General features: G+C 27.9%; 2 protein-coding genes across 2 annotated transcripts in view; one reads left to right on the plus strand and one right to left on the minus strand.

Moving 5' to 3' along the window:
• The window catches only part of LOC125826958 (acetylornithine deacetylase-like), a 291,462-nt gene that overhangs the window by 45,713 nt on the left and 226,957 nt on the right, over window positions 1-18,792 (minus strand). The gene's annotated exons all lie outside the window — the stretch shown is intronic.
• LOC125826940 (protein TORNADO 2) lies at window positions 12,634-14,595 on the plus strand. Its single transcript, XM_049506291.1, has 2 exons — window positions 12,634-13,149; window positions 14,251-14,595. The coding sequence occupies exons 1-2, from the start codon at window positions 12,652-12,654 to the stop codon at window positions 14,566-14,568; spliced, it is 816 nt and encodes a 271-aa protein (XP_049362248.1). The 5' UTR covers window positions 12,634-12,651; the 3' UTR covers window positions 14,569-14,595.

The following is an 18,792-nucleotide window of genomic DNA, read 5'->3' on the forward strand; positions in this document are numbered from 1 at the left end:
TTGCTGCTAACCTACTCAATATCCAAGTTATCGTGCACATTATGGACAAATAAAGGTAAGTGATTATTCTACTATCCAATTTATTTTATCTTCGTATCTATATTTACCAACTAGACTATGCTTGAGCTTCTATCATATTCGTCTCCTAAATTTGTCTTAGATTGTACATGTAAGATAATTCATTTGCAATCTAAACATTAGTACAACGGGTTAACCAATAGAGAACCCTCCTAGTCATAGGTCTCCTTAGCAAATAATCTTAATGACTCCTTTTGGCCTTCAGTTTTGTTATACCTGACGAAATATTTACTGAAATATGCAGGTTAGAGTTCTTTGTTCTCTCTTATTTATAGTACTCGAGTCATCATTATGCATTTTTGTTACCTTACTCTATCTTGGGATAATCTTCAGTTACTATGTTTGTGGATTTTTCTTTGTTTTTGTGTTTGTTCTAGATAAATCAAGTTTATTGGAAGTTCGGGAGAGAATTATACTCTCATTATGCTCATAGCTCTTTTGTTATTATGTTCCTTAATTGTCTTGCTGGTAGTTTGTCATGTTAACAATTCTTTGAGTTTTATACCCCGACCTCCTGTGCTATCTAAATTATTTTTTCAAGAGAATTAACCTATATTAAAAAGTTTAGAACTAGTGGTTTAACTCAAAATCACATAATTGAAAAGCCACATCACTAATACAAGAATTATCTTATTATTTGAGATATTGATACCTCTATTTATTAAAAATATAGATATTTTTCAATGAATGAAAAGCTTTCAGAATTAAAGCAGCTCTTCGGTCAAGATTACTAAAAGACCAAGAAGAAGTGTATTTAAAAATTAATGACACAAAAGCATAGTGAAAGTTCACAACTTTGTTTGCCTGTATGTCCGTAATAACATGGATGAACACGATTTTCCCTTTGTGTGCGAGTCCATGCAACTCACTGGAAAATTATGGTCAATACTTGATCTATATGCAAGAACTACTTCGGTAAATTTTGTTATTTAAACAGTTCACGAAAGATAATTCAATTTCTTACTTGCTATTTTTTCCTTCTGATTCATTTGGATCCTTAGGTATGGAATGAAAACAAATATATCTCTATTTGACAAAGCCAATCAAGTTGTGGAACTGTACTGGGTATGTTATTGTTGTTATTGACAGAGGTGATCAAGTTGAAGAATGAGCATATTTGGTGGAGCTTTTTCTAAAATAATAGATGTAAGCTCCCCCCCACCAACCCCACCCCACCAACAATTTCATGGCAGTTAATATTTTTTCGTTCCTTTGCTGTTAGATTTGTGTGTTCTTGGTTGAATTACATAAAATTACTTCATTGTACAATTTTTTTTTGGATCAGGTGCTTGTACTTTGTTCATTAGAAATTACAGGTATCAACACGTCTGGCGCTAAATAAAGTTTTTGCCTCTCAAGTATGGTTGCACTTCTATTCATATGTAAGTGCTCTCTCATTTGTTATCTAGAAAATTGATTTGCACAGATAAATTATTAGTATTACAACTCTATGATTAATTTGGTTGATGCTTATGATATTAATATTTACATGTACGGCTAAATTCATTAAATTTGATGTCTAGACAAAGTGCAGATAAAGCAAGAGTTTGATGGATTCAGTTATATCGATTATTTTCGACACGATATATACATGACCATGTGTAATTTTAAAGTGTAATATTTTCTGTCGTAAGAACCTAAAGGTTGAATCCATCAAATTTAAATGTTCATGATTCCTACTTTTCGGCTGGAATGTAAGGGCAATTGCTTAACCAATACATTTTAGTGCTTATATAACTTAAGCGTGAAAAATTACTCCTTACTAGGTGGATACAATTTGGAAATATTGGTAGACCTTTTTTTGGAAATTGGTGTCGTATATATGAGTTATGACAGGCTGAACATGTAAAACTTCATATTTGAAATTCATTGCTTTTCCAAGTGTGATTCCATCATTCAACAAGTTAACAGATAGTTGTTGGATGAAAAAGAAGAGGTACTATGTCTTTTTAATTGCTAGAAATTTGAGTAAACAATCGACTGTTAATAGTATGCCATATTATTTAATGGCTTCACTTTTCCTTTGGATAGTTAATATAGTAGTTCCGACTTCTGAGCCTGAATTGGGTTGTTCCTCTAATCGAGATTGTAGTTTTACATGGGGATGTTTGGTTTTTTGTATTGAATTTTTCTGTTTAGATGGTATCTGATCTTCTGACTTTTATTCTTTCCACAGGTGTCATTGTCCTTTCTTGAAAAACAGTGTTGCTTGAGGACTATTTGTGCATATTTCATGCAGGGAATTTTTAGAAGTGTATTAATGGAGTCGTCCTTTTAATCTTCTTAACTTTTCATTTTCTAGGGAGATATGCTTCAATATGTTGAGGGTTCGGTCTCAAAAACTCTTAAGATGCTTGATCAACCTAGATAAATTGTGAAAACATTAGTTGTGTAATTTCCATGACTACTTTACAGTGATTGATTTGTGAATTGCAAGGAAGGATAATTTTACAAGTTCTATCTAAAATTCTTTACGATCGTTTATTAGTCACTGTTTACGTTATTTTGTTCCAATGAAGGTATTCTCAAAGGTAAACTTTTATCTACTTATTTGGCATACATCTGCATTAATATTATATCTTTATCGTAATATTAGCTCTATGTTTATCATGTGCTACTTTTTCATTTTTCTTTTAATTTAATTCCTACCTTGCACCTCCAAATGATGATGCATGTAAACATCCACCATCAATATTATAAATGTTGGGCCCGTGCTAGGCACGGGCCATGCCCCTCTACCTTATTTAGAAATGAGAGTTTGGAGGACCAACATTGCACTAAATAGTTGGACTAAAAGCTATAGAAATTGTACATTGAGGCCCACCAAAAAGATGAACTATTCTTTTTTTCTACTTTCCATTCTCCCTTTTTACTCTCTTTAGTTTATCTTTCATTTTAAATTTTGCATAGATCTTTAAAATATTTTGAATTATTAATTATTATGAATTATAATGTTTTGATTTTTACGTAGTTTACAAATATATAAATTTCATTTTAAAAAAATTTAAGATATCATACGCAATTTTATGGTCAAACTTAAACTATTTGATTCTTGAGAAATAAAAAGTGTCACATAAAATGGGACAGACGAAGGATGACTCTCAATTAAATTTATTTCACTTTTTAGTTTCCATTTTTAACATAATTTTTGAAGTTAGATTTCTAGGAATTCTATAGTAGACCCATTTAAATTTGACTTTTTTGTTTTAAATTAGAGAACTTGGCCGCACTTTGCACGATCATTAAAATTAAATATTTTTGATTAATTTTATATTTACTCTGTTGTTTAATCGTAATATTATCATTTGTTTTAATAATATGAAGATTGTGAAAAAAATAAAGCTTCACAAATTTTACATCTATTAAATGAGGAAGAATATATTTTTTATCGAATAAGTTAAAATATATTTGCTAATAACAAATTCTTCTATTGCATGAAGTTGATCCTTTAATATATAATATATATTCCGGTGTACCATTCTCCTTAAATGTGTAAGAAATATCTCATAATGTCAAATAACACTGTAATACTCTCTCTGTCCCTAATTACTTGTCTACTTTTAAATTGACACATTTATTAAGAAATCAATTAATGACATAGTGAGTTTATCATTTTACCCTTATTAATTATGCAATTTTCAAAGTATTCATTTAATTCAGGGTATAATAGGTAAAAAAAATGTTCTTTCTTGATTTGTCAAAATGGACAAGTAATTAGAGACAACTATAAAAGGAAAAGTTAACAAGTAATTAGGGACATAGGGAGTACTAAACAAATGCATCAACAAATAAAATTTATATTAAAAATATATTGAATGATGACGTAATGATACTTTAAAAATATATTGAATGATGACGTAATGATACTTTAATAGAATTTCCTATCCATTTAAAAAAAAATTAAAAATTTACCCTTTCAATTTCGTTATATCTTCTTTTTTAGTAGAAGAATCATCATTTATTATACTCTACTCCACCTTAATTGTATCATCAGAGTTTTAAGAATAAACATTAAATTTTTGATCGAAATAAAAAATCATTGAAAAATGACAGAAAAAATAATAATAGTATATGAAAATTAAAATAAGGTGCAAGAAAAGCGTTTTCCCGATAATTTCTTAAAATATATTGATAACAATTAAAATGAAGCTGTTATTTTATCTTTAAAATTAAGTTTGATTGAATTGAATTAGTACAAATGAGAAAAAATATTAAACTAATAACTTTTTAATGTTATTAAATGCATTTTCTTTTTAATTTAGTAGTAGATTAAAAGTTCTGAATTAGGATATTAAAATAATATCTTACTCTCTCCTTAATTATTATGGTATTGCAAACATTTATTTTTCTTAAATGGTGATTCATTTTTCATTTACAGTTATATCCAATTAATTTCTAATGTATTGAATGTGGTTATGGGATATTGAAATAATATCTTTATCTTTCCTTAATCATAATAAAATTATAATTTAACATTTATTTTTCTGAAATGATAATTTTGTTTTAATTCCTAGAACATATTGTTTACTATATTGAATGTAATTATAATAAAACATATTGTATTTAGTATGACAAAAGAACTCAAAAATTGGAGAAATTAGATAAATAGTAATCTTAGTTTCTAAGAAATGTCACATCATCATTTAGATATCCAACTTTATATATATAAAAGAGTTAAAATAAAATAAGTGATTTAAGAAAATTATATAAATAACATTAGTGATCAGATGAAGATTAAGAAAAAACGTCAAATAAATTAGTAGTATTGATGATGATAAAAGTTAAATAAATCATTTTTTCTATTATTTAAATTTTTAACATAAAATTTCCAATCTTTTAAAATTAAAAAATAAAATAAAATTGAGGCAATAATTATTTTAAAGAAAAATATAACCAAAATTGTCAGAAAAAATTGATAAAAATAAATAAGTATCTATTACTAAGAATGGTGTCACTACATTTTCTATTTTAACTTTATTGTTACATATGGATAGAAACTTTTAGAAGAAGAAATGATTCAAAAATTTAAAAATAATGATTCCTTAAATGGTGATTCCTTTTCCATTTACAGCTTTTCAATTAATTTTAAATGTATTATATATGGTTATGGATATTGGAATAATAATTTTATCTTTCCTTAATCATAATAAATTATATTTTAACCTTTGTTTTTGTGAAATGATAATTTTCTTTTCATTCGTACAACATATTCATTAATATATTAAATCTAATTATAACAAAACATGTTGTATTTAGTATGACAAAAGAATTCAAAATTTTAAAAAATTAAATAAATAATAATCCTAACTTCTAAGAAATGTCACAAATATATATATATATATATATATCTAAGAAAATGATATAAATTACATTAATGATGAAATGAAGATTAAGAAAAGAAGTAAAAGAAATTAATAATAATATTGATGATGATAGGAGTTAAATAAATCATTTTTTATTTTTGGTACATTTTCAATATAAATTTTTCAGTCTTTTAAAATTAGAAAATGCTAAAAAAATAAAACTAAAACTAAAAATCGAGGCAACAATTATTTTAAGGAAAAAATAACAAAAAATGTCAGAAACATTGATAAGAATAAATAAGTATCTATTGCTAAGAAGGTGTCACCCCACATTTTCTATTTTAGCTTTATTATTACATATAGATAGAAACTTTAAGATGAAGAATGATCCAAAAAAATTTAAAAATAACAAATCAATTATGTAAAAATACATGTGTAATTCTTATAAAGTTATAATAACTAATTTCTTCAAATGAATAATTAAATGAAAGAAAAAAAAGTAATTAAGAAAATAATATAAATAACACTAATTATGAGATTAATAGCATTGACGAGGAAAGAAACTAAATATGATCATCTTTTTAAATTGTTTTTTAAGAAAATATATATAAACTTTAATTAAAGATAAATACGTAAAAAAAACTTTAAAGATACAAAAAATCAAGACAAAATAAAAGATGAAAGAAATTAGAAGAATAATGATGTTGAAAGAAATAATATCTAATTTTCTCTCTTTTCAAATCACAAAATAAATTTTTGCTTGTTCTCCTCCTAATTTGATACGAATTCCATAAATAGAATGATTTTTTCTCCAAATAATTTTTCTTACCCTTTGAAACACTAATCAGCCTTCTTATAAATTTGTCAACCACAATGAATTTTCTCTCCTTGTAGGAGGAATAAACATTTTTTCAAAAAGTCTTTTATTTTGAAAAGAATTTTTTGTTACATAATCTCTTTCTTTACATCAATGTCTCCATAAGAATCATGAGATATTCTCTCTTTCTCTTTTGTTAAAAAAGTCACATGACCTAGAAATTTGATGGACATCTTAGCGACAGAAGTTGATACCATGTATTGATCATCATCGTCAGAAGAAGAAGAGCCAAAGTGAAGAAATTTGTTCTTATTTGTTACAAATGGTCAACTATTTTTATTTTTTTTATAGGCTAAATAATTATAAACAATTATGAAAAATGAATAGTTTTTATCTCTTCATCTTCCATTTTCATTTACTTAAATCTATATTAGTGTATTAGATGTTATAAAGGGCATAATTAATCGGGTATGATATAAATACTTTTTTTTAAAATACAAAACAAAGATAAAATGACAAAAAAAGGAGAAAAAGGATGAATAGAAATACTGGTCATAGAGAGATGTCACATCAGATTGTCTATATTCAGCTTTATATATACATATATAGGTTCATGCCCTTAGATGTTATTTTATTACTTTAGCTGGCATCGACATTTTTGTAAATCTGATATCTACTTTGGAACATTTTATAATGTGGCATAGGCTGACAATTGAGATCATAAATTTAAAAATAATAAAATTTAATTTATTATAATACTAATATCAATATATATATATATATATATATATATATCTTTTAAAAAATATATAAAAAGTATTATAAATTGTAATAATTAACCGCTTTATTTTTTAAAAATCATATAACTAATTTGATTTACACTCCAAAATTCATAGGTGTCACATAATTTAGACATTAATTCTTCATTACTTTATATATGTAATTATATCAATGACATATAAATTGAAATTAAAAAAATTACATATTTTATTTGAAAATCACGTAATAGTGTACTATAAGGTATAATAATTAACAACTTAACATATTTTAAAATTTTAGTTGACTCTCCAAATTCCGTATGTCTCATGTAATTGAGACAGAGAAAAACATATATTGGTTTAAAATTAATAAAAATATTCTAAATTATAATAATTAACAACTTAAAATTTATAAAAAAAATCCTTTAAAAAATTTTAGTTGGCTATCCAAATTCAATCGGTATTACAATAATTAAAACATAGAAATTAACATAGATTAGACTCCTGCTAACATTTATGTTTCCTTTTTTAAAAATTTTTCTTTTATACTTTATATAAATAATTTTTTTTTGTAAAAAATATTATAAATCATAATAATTAATAGCTTAAAATATTTGAAAACACATAAAAAGTTTTTGTTAACTTTCAAAATTTCATCTATACCACATAAATTGGGAGAAATATAGATATATAGATATTTTAAGTTGCTAATGATTGTGAGTTATAGTACGTTTTATGTCATTTTCATATATATTACACGCTTTGTCCTGATTTATGTGATACAAATGAAATTTCAAAAGTCAATGAATTTTTTATAAGTTTTTTTTAAAAAAATTAACTTGTTATTTATTGTGATTTATAATATATTTACGTAAAACATACTCTAAATAAAAATAATTAGCAACTTAAAATATATAAAAACATAGTAAAAAATTGATTAACTTCAAAGTTCATATGTACCACATAAATTAAAACAGAAACAGTAACATATATTGGGCCCCGTGCTGGCACGGGGTCTCATATCTAGTATCCAAATACATGAATGCATGTTGATCGCAGTTTCAACTTTAGATATTCACAAGTATATATATAAAAAAATTGAACATGTAAATATATGTGTTTTATATATGATAATTTATATTTTATGTGGTATTCACTTAGGACAGATGTATATATTTGTTCAACTTGATATATGTTTAAATGTATACTTGACACACTTAAAATTGAAAGACATAAATATCAATTAAGATAGAGTTAAAAGACACATCATCTATGTATTATTGTCCATTGTCACCATTCTTACCACCATTTCAACAACTAGAAAACGAAGTCATTGTTGTAGAATATTTTTTTATTTAATGGATTGATTTGTTTAATTTTTAAAAATGATTTCGAAAAAGAAAAAAGATAGAAAACACGAGGAGTGATTACGGTTCAACTTGTGCCATGGCTAGCTTTCTTCTTCCTCCTCATGTTGGAAAATTATTGTACAATTATAAAACTAGCTACGGAATTTATGAAAACTTGAAGTGTGTATAATATATTATCCTTAAAGAATATTTTTACCAATAAAGATACATTCCACATTATTCAATAAGTTTTACTGATATAAATTAGGAGCAGAAATTAATAAAAGAGGAAGAATTTATCTTTGATATCTACACTCACAAAAGAAAGGGAATTGAGTATTATATATATACTGATAACAATCTCATCAGCCAAGTTCATACTATTATATAAGACTAGATTCACGGCACGTGCGTTGCATGTGTGTATCGTATCATATACTATACAATGTTATAAAATGGAAGTAATATTACTAAATTGAAGCTTTTTAGTAAATGATTATAATTGAAAGAACATAGAAAAGTGATTTTAAATAATTATTACAGATTGTCATAGACGTACTTGTCTTTTTAGATCAAAATGACCAGATATCATTAATTGCTACATTTCAAAATACATTCAAAGTTTAAATATGGGAATAAAGTGACATTTATTTAGCAGTATTATGTTTTGTTTCACTAAATTTTGTAAACAAATTTAACCAACATAATAGAAAAAAAATATCAATATAAAAAAGGTCACCAATAATCTTTCCTTTTAAGGTTATGACCATAAATTATGGATACTATTTAAGTACAATTTTTTCTTTTTAATATTCATGCTTGAAATTTAGTATGTGCATAACAATTACCATAAATATTTCAATATTTTATATTTATACGTAATATATATTTTTTATAAAATAGTTTTAAAATATTTAAGGGTATCATAGAGAGGTAATTTTACGAATAAGGATACTTCTATCGTGAATGTCAACACTGTGATAAGTAGAATGTTATAGAGATTAAAAAAATATATAACATCAAAAATTAGTTCTAAAGAAAATTAGGCTGTTAAAGGGAAATGTTGTTATAATGTACGTCAAATATTTAGCTTGACATATATATATATATATATATATATATATATATATATATTTCAGAAGCATAATTTAATGTTAATATATGAACAACATCACCTATAATGAAAAAAATATTTCATTTCTTTTAATTTCTACCTTATCTTTATGGAATTGTAGTCTTCTCCTTTTTTTTTTGCCGCATACATATCATATAGTTGTTGTCTAATGAAAGTATTTAGTATTTAGTATCTAGTATATTATAGAAGTTGTATCGTAACATAAAACATTAAAAATTTTCAATTTGATAGATTAATAAAATTTAATGTATTATTTATAAAATCTTTAATTTGATTTAAGATCACTTTATAACCAATCACTATTTTCTTATCTAATTTTATATAGCTAGCAAGGAGAGTATCTTGTGACATAATATTTTCTTAATTTAAAATAAACACAAAATAACAGGAAATTCATACTTAATTATATATATATATTTCAGTAGCATAAATTAATGTTAATATATGAACAACACCACCTATAATGAAAAAAATATTTCATTTCTTTAAATTTCTACCTTATCTTTATGGAATTGTAGTCTTCTCCTTTTTTATGCCGCATACATATCATATAGTTGTTGTCTAATGAAAGTATTTAGTATCTAGTATATTATAGAAGTTGTATAGTAACATAAAACATCAAAAAAATTCAATTTGATAGATTAATAAAATATAATGTATTATTTATAAAATCTTTAATTTGATTTAAGATCACTTTATAACCAATCACTATTTTCTTATCTAATTTTATATAGCTAGCAAGGAGAGTATCGTGTGACATAATATTTTCTTAGTTTAAAATAAACACAAAATAGCAGGAAATTCATACTTAATTTTTTTTATGCTCAATATAAATATACAAAAAGAAAACAAATATATGGAACACAATTCATAGCTAATGAAGAAGGAAGAAAAAAATATATGTTCATGCTATATTAACTCTAGTGTTCCATTTGATTGAAATCTGTTGTCACCAAACACTTTACTTTCTCTGTTCATTTTTATTTACATATGTATTAAAAAAAATATTTTCTATCATGACTATATAATCATATTATAAGTAAAAGTGAAAATCTATTTTTGAAATAGTGGAGTTACAATCAAATCTAATAACTCAATGGGTGAAATGGTAAGATGAAAAGTGATGATGACCTTGTCTACTTTGTTGTTTTCCTGTGGGCTACGCCCTACGGTTGTCATTATATTGTGAATGATTTTTGAGCATGTCAGAATTGTTTAGTTGCCAAAACAAACAAAGCTTCCTCAATTGAGTATTAACACAAATAAACTTGACGTCCTCCCTTTCATCCCAAGTTTCTCTCTTTATTTATGCATCTACATCACAAGAAAAATTGTTAACAAAAACAAATAAATCTAGATTACATCATGTTAACTTCATATATTAGAACATCACATACTAATGTATATAGTGAAATCTATTTTTGAAATAGTGGACTTACAATCAAATCTAATAACTCAATGGGTGAAATGGTAAGATGAAAAGTGATGATGACCTTGTCTACTTTGTTGTTTTACTGTGGGCTACGGTTATCATTATAGTGTGAATGATTTTTGAGCATGTGAGAATTGTTTAGTTGCCAAAACAAACAAAGCTTCCGAGTACTAACACAAAGGATCTTGACGTCCTCCCTTTCATCTCAAGCTTCTCTCTTTATTTATGCATCTACATCACAAGAAAAATTGTTAACAAAAACAAATGAATTTGGATTACATCATGTTAACTTCATATATTGGAACATTACATACGAATGCATATATTAAGAAGAAAATTAATTATTATATCATCAAAATAATATTCCTCAAGTATTCAAGGTTATGGAATATATCCTCTTACGGTAGAACAACTTACTTCATCAGAATAGTGGTACCTCATATTTTGCTAAAATTCGAACTCACTCAATGACAATAAATCACACAAAAAAAATTAAAATGTAAGAAGCAGAAGAGTAGAAGTTTAAAAAAAATTGTGGTTGAAATTAAAATTGAGAGGAAGCCCCTCTATTTATAGTCAACAAAGGGTCGTATGAACAAATGTTTTTTGTGTCTTATCTGAAAAGTCATGACATTTTCAAAAAGTCACAACCCTTTGGAAAAGTCACAACTTCTTGAAAAAGACACAATACTTTGAAAAAGCCACAATTCATCGAAAAATTGCAACCTTTGAAAAAACTCACAACTTATCAGAAAAGTCACAACTCATTGAAAAAGTCACAACCTAAGTTAGGAATATTATAGTAATTTAACATTCAAGTTAGGAGTTCATGCTTTTAAAGTAATATAGATGATAATGGCTAATTGTAATGAATGTTTAAGAACAAAGGGTAATTTGTGTTAGTTGATTGAGATACAAAATAAAGTTTTTCGGTAATAAAATATTTTTTTCGTCTTAAAATACTTGTTATATTTGTTATTTATACACCCATTAAGAAAGTAGTATTAATTAGGAGGAGTGTTTGACTAATTAAATCTTATTTATGCCTTAAGATATAATCTATGTTCATTAAATATTTATTTTATTTATGTGTCATAATTGAAGTAATTGTAAGCTTCAAGTACAATTATTTTATTTTGAATTTACAAGTATTTTGAGACGGTGAGAGTAAGAAAGAAGAATGAATGAAAACAGAAACCAAAAGGCACATTGGTGAAGGATCTCAGTGTAGATGCAAACCTTGGAATACATAGAAATTTGAGACACCATAACCCTATGCACTACACAGCTCTATGACAGGATGTGGGACATACAGTTTTGATTCTGCTCTAGTAGCAACGGATTTCTTCTTTCCCTTCACTTTTGTTTTCTTTACAACCTGTTCCCCTTTTAAAAAAATTGCATTAAAGTCATTACACATTTCAAATATTTGATATTCACGTTAAAGTCCGATTAATTCATATTCACATATTTCAAAGTCTATTTTTAGGGCAACACTTTTAACATAAAAATTTTTTCATATCTGACGCTCGAACGCAAAACCTCTTATTAAGATTGAAGAGATTTCAATCATCCCATCACAACCGATATTGATATCCGATCCCCTTTATTTTTTTTAATAAAAAACATTTTTTTCCTTTAGTAGTTTCATGGATCTAAAGTAAGGAACAAAAAGTGACTCATCACCCTAGATATCAAGAACTCTTTTTTCTCAATCTCTATTCTCCATTTCTCTCAATCTTTCAAATTCCTTAGAGAAAAAAATACTAATAATCAAGAATGGCATTAAGTAATAATGTGATAGGGTGCATTAACTTTGTAGCCATGCTACTTTCAATTCCAGTAATTGGTGCTGGAATTTGGCTAGCAATGGAACCTGACAACTCTTGTGTCAAAATTCTACAATGGCCAGTAATTATATTAGGAGTTCTTATTTTAGTTGTAGCACTTGCTGGTTTTATTGGTGGATTTTGGAGAATTCCAGCATTATTAATTTTCTACCTTATTGCTATGCTTATTTTAATAATATTGCTAGCATGTTTGGTGGTATTTATTTATATGGTTACTATTAGAGGTTCTGGTCATATGGAACCAAGTAGAACATATTTGGAATATCATCTTGAGGATTATTCTGGTTGGCTTAGAAGGAGAGTTCAAAGTTCTTTCAAATGGGATAGAATTAGAACTTGTCTTAGCTCTACATCAATGTGTGCTCAATTGAATCAAAGTTATAAAATGGCTCAAGATTTTTTTAATGCACCTTTAAGCCCTTTGCAGGTATGTCTTTTTTTAATTTTAGTATTTATGTTTTGAATTTACTTGCATGAATTCATGGTTTTATGATTTTTTTTAAACTCATATAAATGTGGCACATGAGAAAAAACATTAAAACTATTTGGTTACACATTGTAGTCAATTTTTATTTCAACTTTGAAGTTGAGTTTGAAAAATTGGTTCTCATCGCTCTTTTTTTTAAGTTAGGTAAATATTTTGTCACAAAAACTTCAACATTTTTTCAAATGAAGTAGATGTCTATATATAATTTCAATTTTAAATGTCTTTTTTCAACTTAACTTCAATTTATTTTATTTGTAATATCACAAATTCATGATGTCCAAACGCCTACTTAGAAACGTAATTCTTTTTTCTTCAAGAATATATCTTATGAAGATTTTATTTGTTTATTTACTATTATTTGAACTTGAAAAAGAAAGTACTACGTTTACTTTTGACGCAATGTTTTATGTATATTGTATAGATCTTGTTGCTAGTAAAATATGTAGAAATTTTGTAATGCTAATAAAACTATTTTTGTAATAATAATATTGTGTTGAAAATGATTTAAATAGAGCAACATGAAAAGTGAGGATTTATAAAGTAGATCCGAATTTGTTTGTAATGGAAGCTTAGTTGAAGTTTCTATTAGAAATGTTTTTAAAAGGAAAACTTTATTTCCTTAGAGAAAAACCTTTTTTAAAACTTGTGATTATACCTAGAGTGATTCCCACATCAAAACAACTATATCTAAAGCATAGACAAAGAATTAACATTAAGCAAACAGGCTTTATTAATTAAAAGACACAAGAATCTTATTCCTTTTTCATGTGGTAATATGCCTAGAATTAACTTCTTTTTAGATATTACTCGCTTCGTCTCAAATAAGTGTCGCTTTAGAAATTTCAATTATACTCTGAACTCTGAAGTATTAAAGAACTATATCTTGTTAATATTGTTCTATTCTCAAGAAACATCTAACAAATAGGATTAACTTGGTAAACCTTACCTTTTTTTTTAATGAGCATGAAATGAGCTAAAACGACACTTATTTTGGAACAGAGTTATTCTCTAATACTCTTTTTTTTTTGTTTCATTTTGCAGTCAGGGTGTTGTAAGCCACCAACACAATGTGGTTACACATTTGTGAACCCAACATATTGGATTAGCCCAATAAACAATGCAGCAGACATGGATTGTTTGAATTGGAACAATGACCAAACACAACTTTGTTACTCTTGTGATTCTTGCAAAGCTGGATTATTGGCTAATTTGAAGAAAGAATGGAGAAGGGCTGATATTATTTTGCTTATAACTCTTGTTGGACTAATTTGGGTTTATTTGATTGGGTGTTGTGCTTTTAGAAATGCCAAAACTGAAGAAATATTCCGCAAGTACAAGCAAGGTTATGCTGATACTTAACATGTAATTTGTTTAAGGCAGATTCAGAGTCTAGAATTTGTGTGATTATATTATATGTATCCTACTTAAATGTTGTTTTTTTCTCCCATTAGTAGACATAATTTGAATTGAAAATAGTGAGTTCAGTTGAACTCCTCTGTCCTAGACAATTCTGCTTATTGATTTTGTTAATTTGACGTTTTTGAAGATTGTCTAGTTTCAAGTAATTTGATGTTAATTTGATTAACTTTCAAATAATTTTCCACTCAATTTCCATCCCTTTTTTAAAAAATATCATTCGATTCACTTTCAAATCTTTGGATTCCTTAATATTGTTCATGTTGAAAAAATTAACCCCCGACCCCACCCCTCCAAACCAACAACAGCAACCATAAATATGGAAAACACTTGTACCTATGCACCACAGTTGATCGAGTTGCTCATCTCTTAATCAAATATCTCGAATTCGAATTTTAGATATGAAAAATTTCTTGGTAAAAAGTGTTTTTCTCTAATGTGGCTCTACGCTATGTAAATTGAAAATAATCAGACTTCAATATGAGTATCGGATCACGAGTGCAAAACAAATAGGGCATTGGGATTGATGTCTTGACTATTTGGTCTGGAAAATTTGACTTTAGTGGTAACACGAATTACGAACAAGACCAGTTCAACATCATTTACGGGTCGCGCCGAAAGTTAATTCTTTTTTTACTATTCCTTTCAAAAATACAATTAAAAAGAGACATAGTAAGAAGTAAATATCTCGTGTGGGTCATTTCTTTTAACTTCAATAATCATAGGATGTTGCTCCATATCTTCTTTTAAAAAGATTAAGCTATGAGCCTTGTGATTTCTTTACTATACATAGCAATAGGAAAATGGAGAGGAGATTACGAAGGAAGAATTAATAACTTTTCATTAATAGCTATGTGTCACGTTCCGTCACTTTGCAGTCAAATTTTGCATCTGGATAGGGGCGGAAGAGTCTAGAGTTGTGGACAGGTTTATAGAGAACTCTAGAAGCCCTTAGATATTTCAAAAAGGTTTTGGAAGGTCCTAGAATATGTAAAGAATTCTAGAGAGGGACTAGATATTTTTCAAGAAATCTTTGGAAAATCCTAGAAAGTGTAGAATTCTCTAGAAAGAGGATCAAAGTGTAAATATGTTAGGGGCTTGTAAAGTAAATTTAAATTGCACTTTAATTCCTAGGAGGTAATATAAATAGAGGTGCCCCTCATTTGCAAGACACCGTCTAAGAAAGCAACCAAGAAAGAAAGTGTAAAGCATTCTTCAAGCAATATAAGTCTTCTTCCAAAATTCTCTAAGTCTTCCTTTTCATTCTCTTAGCGATCTTAGTTTCAAAGGGCTTATTTGAGCTTACAAGATCGTGAAAGATTCGTGAGTAAGTTGTTAAGTGCCGCACGGAGCTTTAGTAAGACTCTAAGTCTGTGACGGACCCTTATACTTGTATGCATTTGTAATCTCGATCCTTTTACTTAACTCTTTGTCAATTGAACTCTTAAACTCAATGTAACTTAGCATTTTAAACTCCCTAGGCTCTGTGTATACTTCAAACTCTCAACAAAAATGACACATCATCATCCACGTCAAATTTAAAATTACACATCATTTATTGTTTATTTTTAAAATTCACCATTTTTCTCTATATTTTAATCATTCATCACTTCCGGTCACAATTTTTTACCACTTTGTCCATCACTTAAACACCATAAACCTCTTTTCTCCATTATGTCAACAAATTATCACTAAAATACTTCAATATATCTTATTATTTATACACAACTTTACCCAATCCACTCCACATGATTTCATAAGAAACATTTAGCAATTATTTTTTACCTACCAAAATTATAAGATCTGTCTCCTCACAAATTGTAGCTTGATTTTATTCCTAATTTGGGGAGAAAGAAAAAGTAAAAAACAAAAGAAAAGAAGAAATTGGAGAGTTGTCGGGAAGGGGGACTCGGTGGGGAAAACGTAAGAGAAAAAAAAAATGGGGAGGAGGTGGGGGAAGGAAGATAGAAATGAAATTAAGTTTGAATTTGTTTTTTGGTCTTTTTATTGTACTTTTATTTTTCTTTTAATTATTTTTTATTTAAATTTTTTGTGTTACGCTCTTTTTATGCTTGAAAACACGATTTGTTTCAAGGCAACAATTATGTTGTCACATAAGCTTGGTCAATGGTCAAAGGGATTTATTATGTTGAATTTCATTGAGTTTAAGGGTTTAGTTGACAAATGATCAAGTAGAAGGGTCCAGAATACAAACGCATACAAGTATAAGAGTTCATCAGACCATTTCGCCCATTAATAATGATAAATGTATGTGCGCACTAATAGTCATTGGATCAGGTCCTTCGACAGAATACAAATGGAGAAAGTAAATGACTCGAGGTAAAACACACACAAGAATTTTACATGGAAATCCTCTAACTCATGGGAGAAGAAAACACAACATGTCTCACAGGATTTCCAACCCAACTCCATTTCACTCACAATAGAGCTCAGATTCAAATTACAAATCTTTGTAACCTAGGAATTAAAACTTTTTAATCCATTCTCCATTACTGTAGCAACTCTATTACAAGCAAAAACTAAGCAATAACTCTATTGCCCACTAAACCAACTAACTCTGGTAGATTTAGACTTCAACAACCCGACATAACTAACTCTACTAGATTTAGACTTCAATAACCCGACATAACTAACTTTAGTAGATTTAGGCTTTAACAACCCGACATAACTAACTCTAGCTAAGAATCGAAAAGTTCAACAAGAACTTCAAACGATCTGAATCCATAACTTAGGATTAGATGTTACATGATTAACCACTGAAATATAAACCCCAGCAACAACTAAGAATAATGATAACTCTATCTTGTCCTTCGGCCGTTCTTGAGCAATATTCCACTGAGAGAGACTTTTGCTTTTGAAAAAGAATTCTTCTTACTTTTTATTTGTAAAAACGTGATCCATGTCAATGGAGAATAGACATATTATAGGATAGGAACAAACATACGAAGCAATTTCATTGGCTGGGGGTCTGTTGTGTTGTGAGAGACGTGCACCAACCACAACAGTGCAATGTTTTGAACCCTCCAAAGTTTGTTTTCAATCATCAAAACTCTAGATGCTCAGACACAGCTTAAATAACAACTTTCCCTTTTTGATGATGACAAACTAATACTCAACCTCTTCAACTTTCTTTCATTCCTTCTATTAGCAGTTCCCATATCAGGAACTAAACTGCCTGCCTTGCCTTTAAACACAATATATAATGTACAATTTTAAAGTTATGTGTAACATCTCGCAACTACAAAGAACTAGAAGGAAGTTTAAAATTTGGAAATAGTCATTTTTGGAAAGTATAAGGAAATCTGGAAAATTTTAAGCAAGTTAAAGTGAGATTTTGGTCAACTTTAAATGACCATAACTCCTAGCTCAGGGTGAGTTAAGTGCAGTTACAGATGTGGTTCGAAAGCTCTTGGAATTATCTTTCTAACACTGCCGAGTTTGCGCGATTCCGAGTTCGTATGAGTAAGTTATTCCCCTTGGAAGTTAGGTTGTTAGATTAAGGAAAGTCTAATCCGGGTTTTGGAAGGGTAAACTAGTATTTTCCTTACCTAATTTGCCTATTTCATTTTTAGGAATTAATTGGAGTAAAACAAGACTTTATTCAGTTTAGAAAATTAGAATTTACGCTAGGGCTTGGAGAGGAGAAGAAAGAAGAAAAGAGATGAATCAAGAAATCGCTAAGAACGTTCAAGCTTTGCGAGTGGAATTCGTCGGGGGTGATCCCTACAAGGTATGTGAGATCACATAGTGTTGAGTTAGTTCACCCACACGCTAAGCTTGTTTCAATACAGCAAAATTGGAGTTGTTTTAATGTTAAGAAAGTGAAGTTCTTGAAGAACATTGTTGAATTCTTGTTGGTTGATAGTTAAAAGCCTAGTGTTGATTTGATTCATGTTTCTGGGTTGTTTATCGAGTTAAATCTATTGGGTATTGAGGGTACTAATGATCCTAAGTTTTTGGGGAAATAACTATGGAAGTTTAGAGGGTTTAGAGATGAAAAACGAAGGAGAAAAGTCGGAATTTTCTGGGGAAAAGGGTGGGGCGTCGCGCTAGCCAGCGCTCCCCAAAAGAGTCTCTAAAGTTTACCCCTTGGGGCGTCGTGCCAGCCAGTGCGCCACACACCAGAGTACCAAGGACGTCAGTTCA

The sequence above is a fragment of the Solanum verrucosum genome, unplaced genomic scaffold (assembly GCF_900185275.1).
Source record: "Solanum verrucosum unplaced genomic scaffold, falcon-dt-bn FXZP01000060.1, whole genome shotgun sequence".
Lineage (NCBI taxonomy): Eukaryota > Viridiplantae > Streptophyta > Magnoliopsida > Solanales > Solanaceae > Solanum > Solanum verrucosum.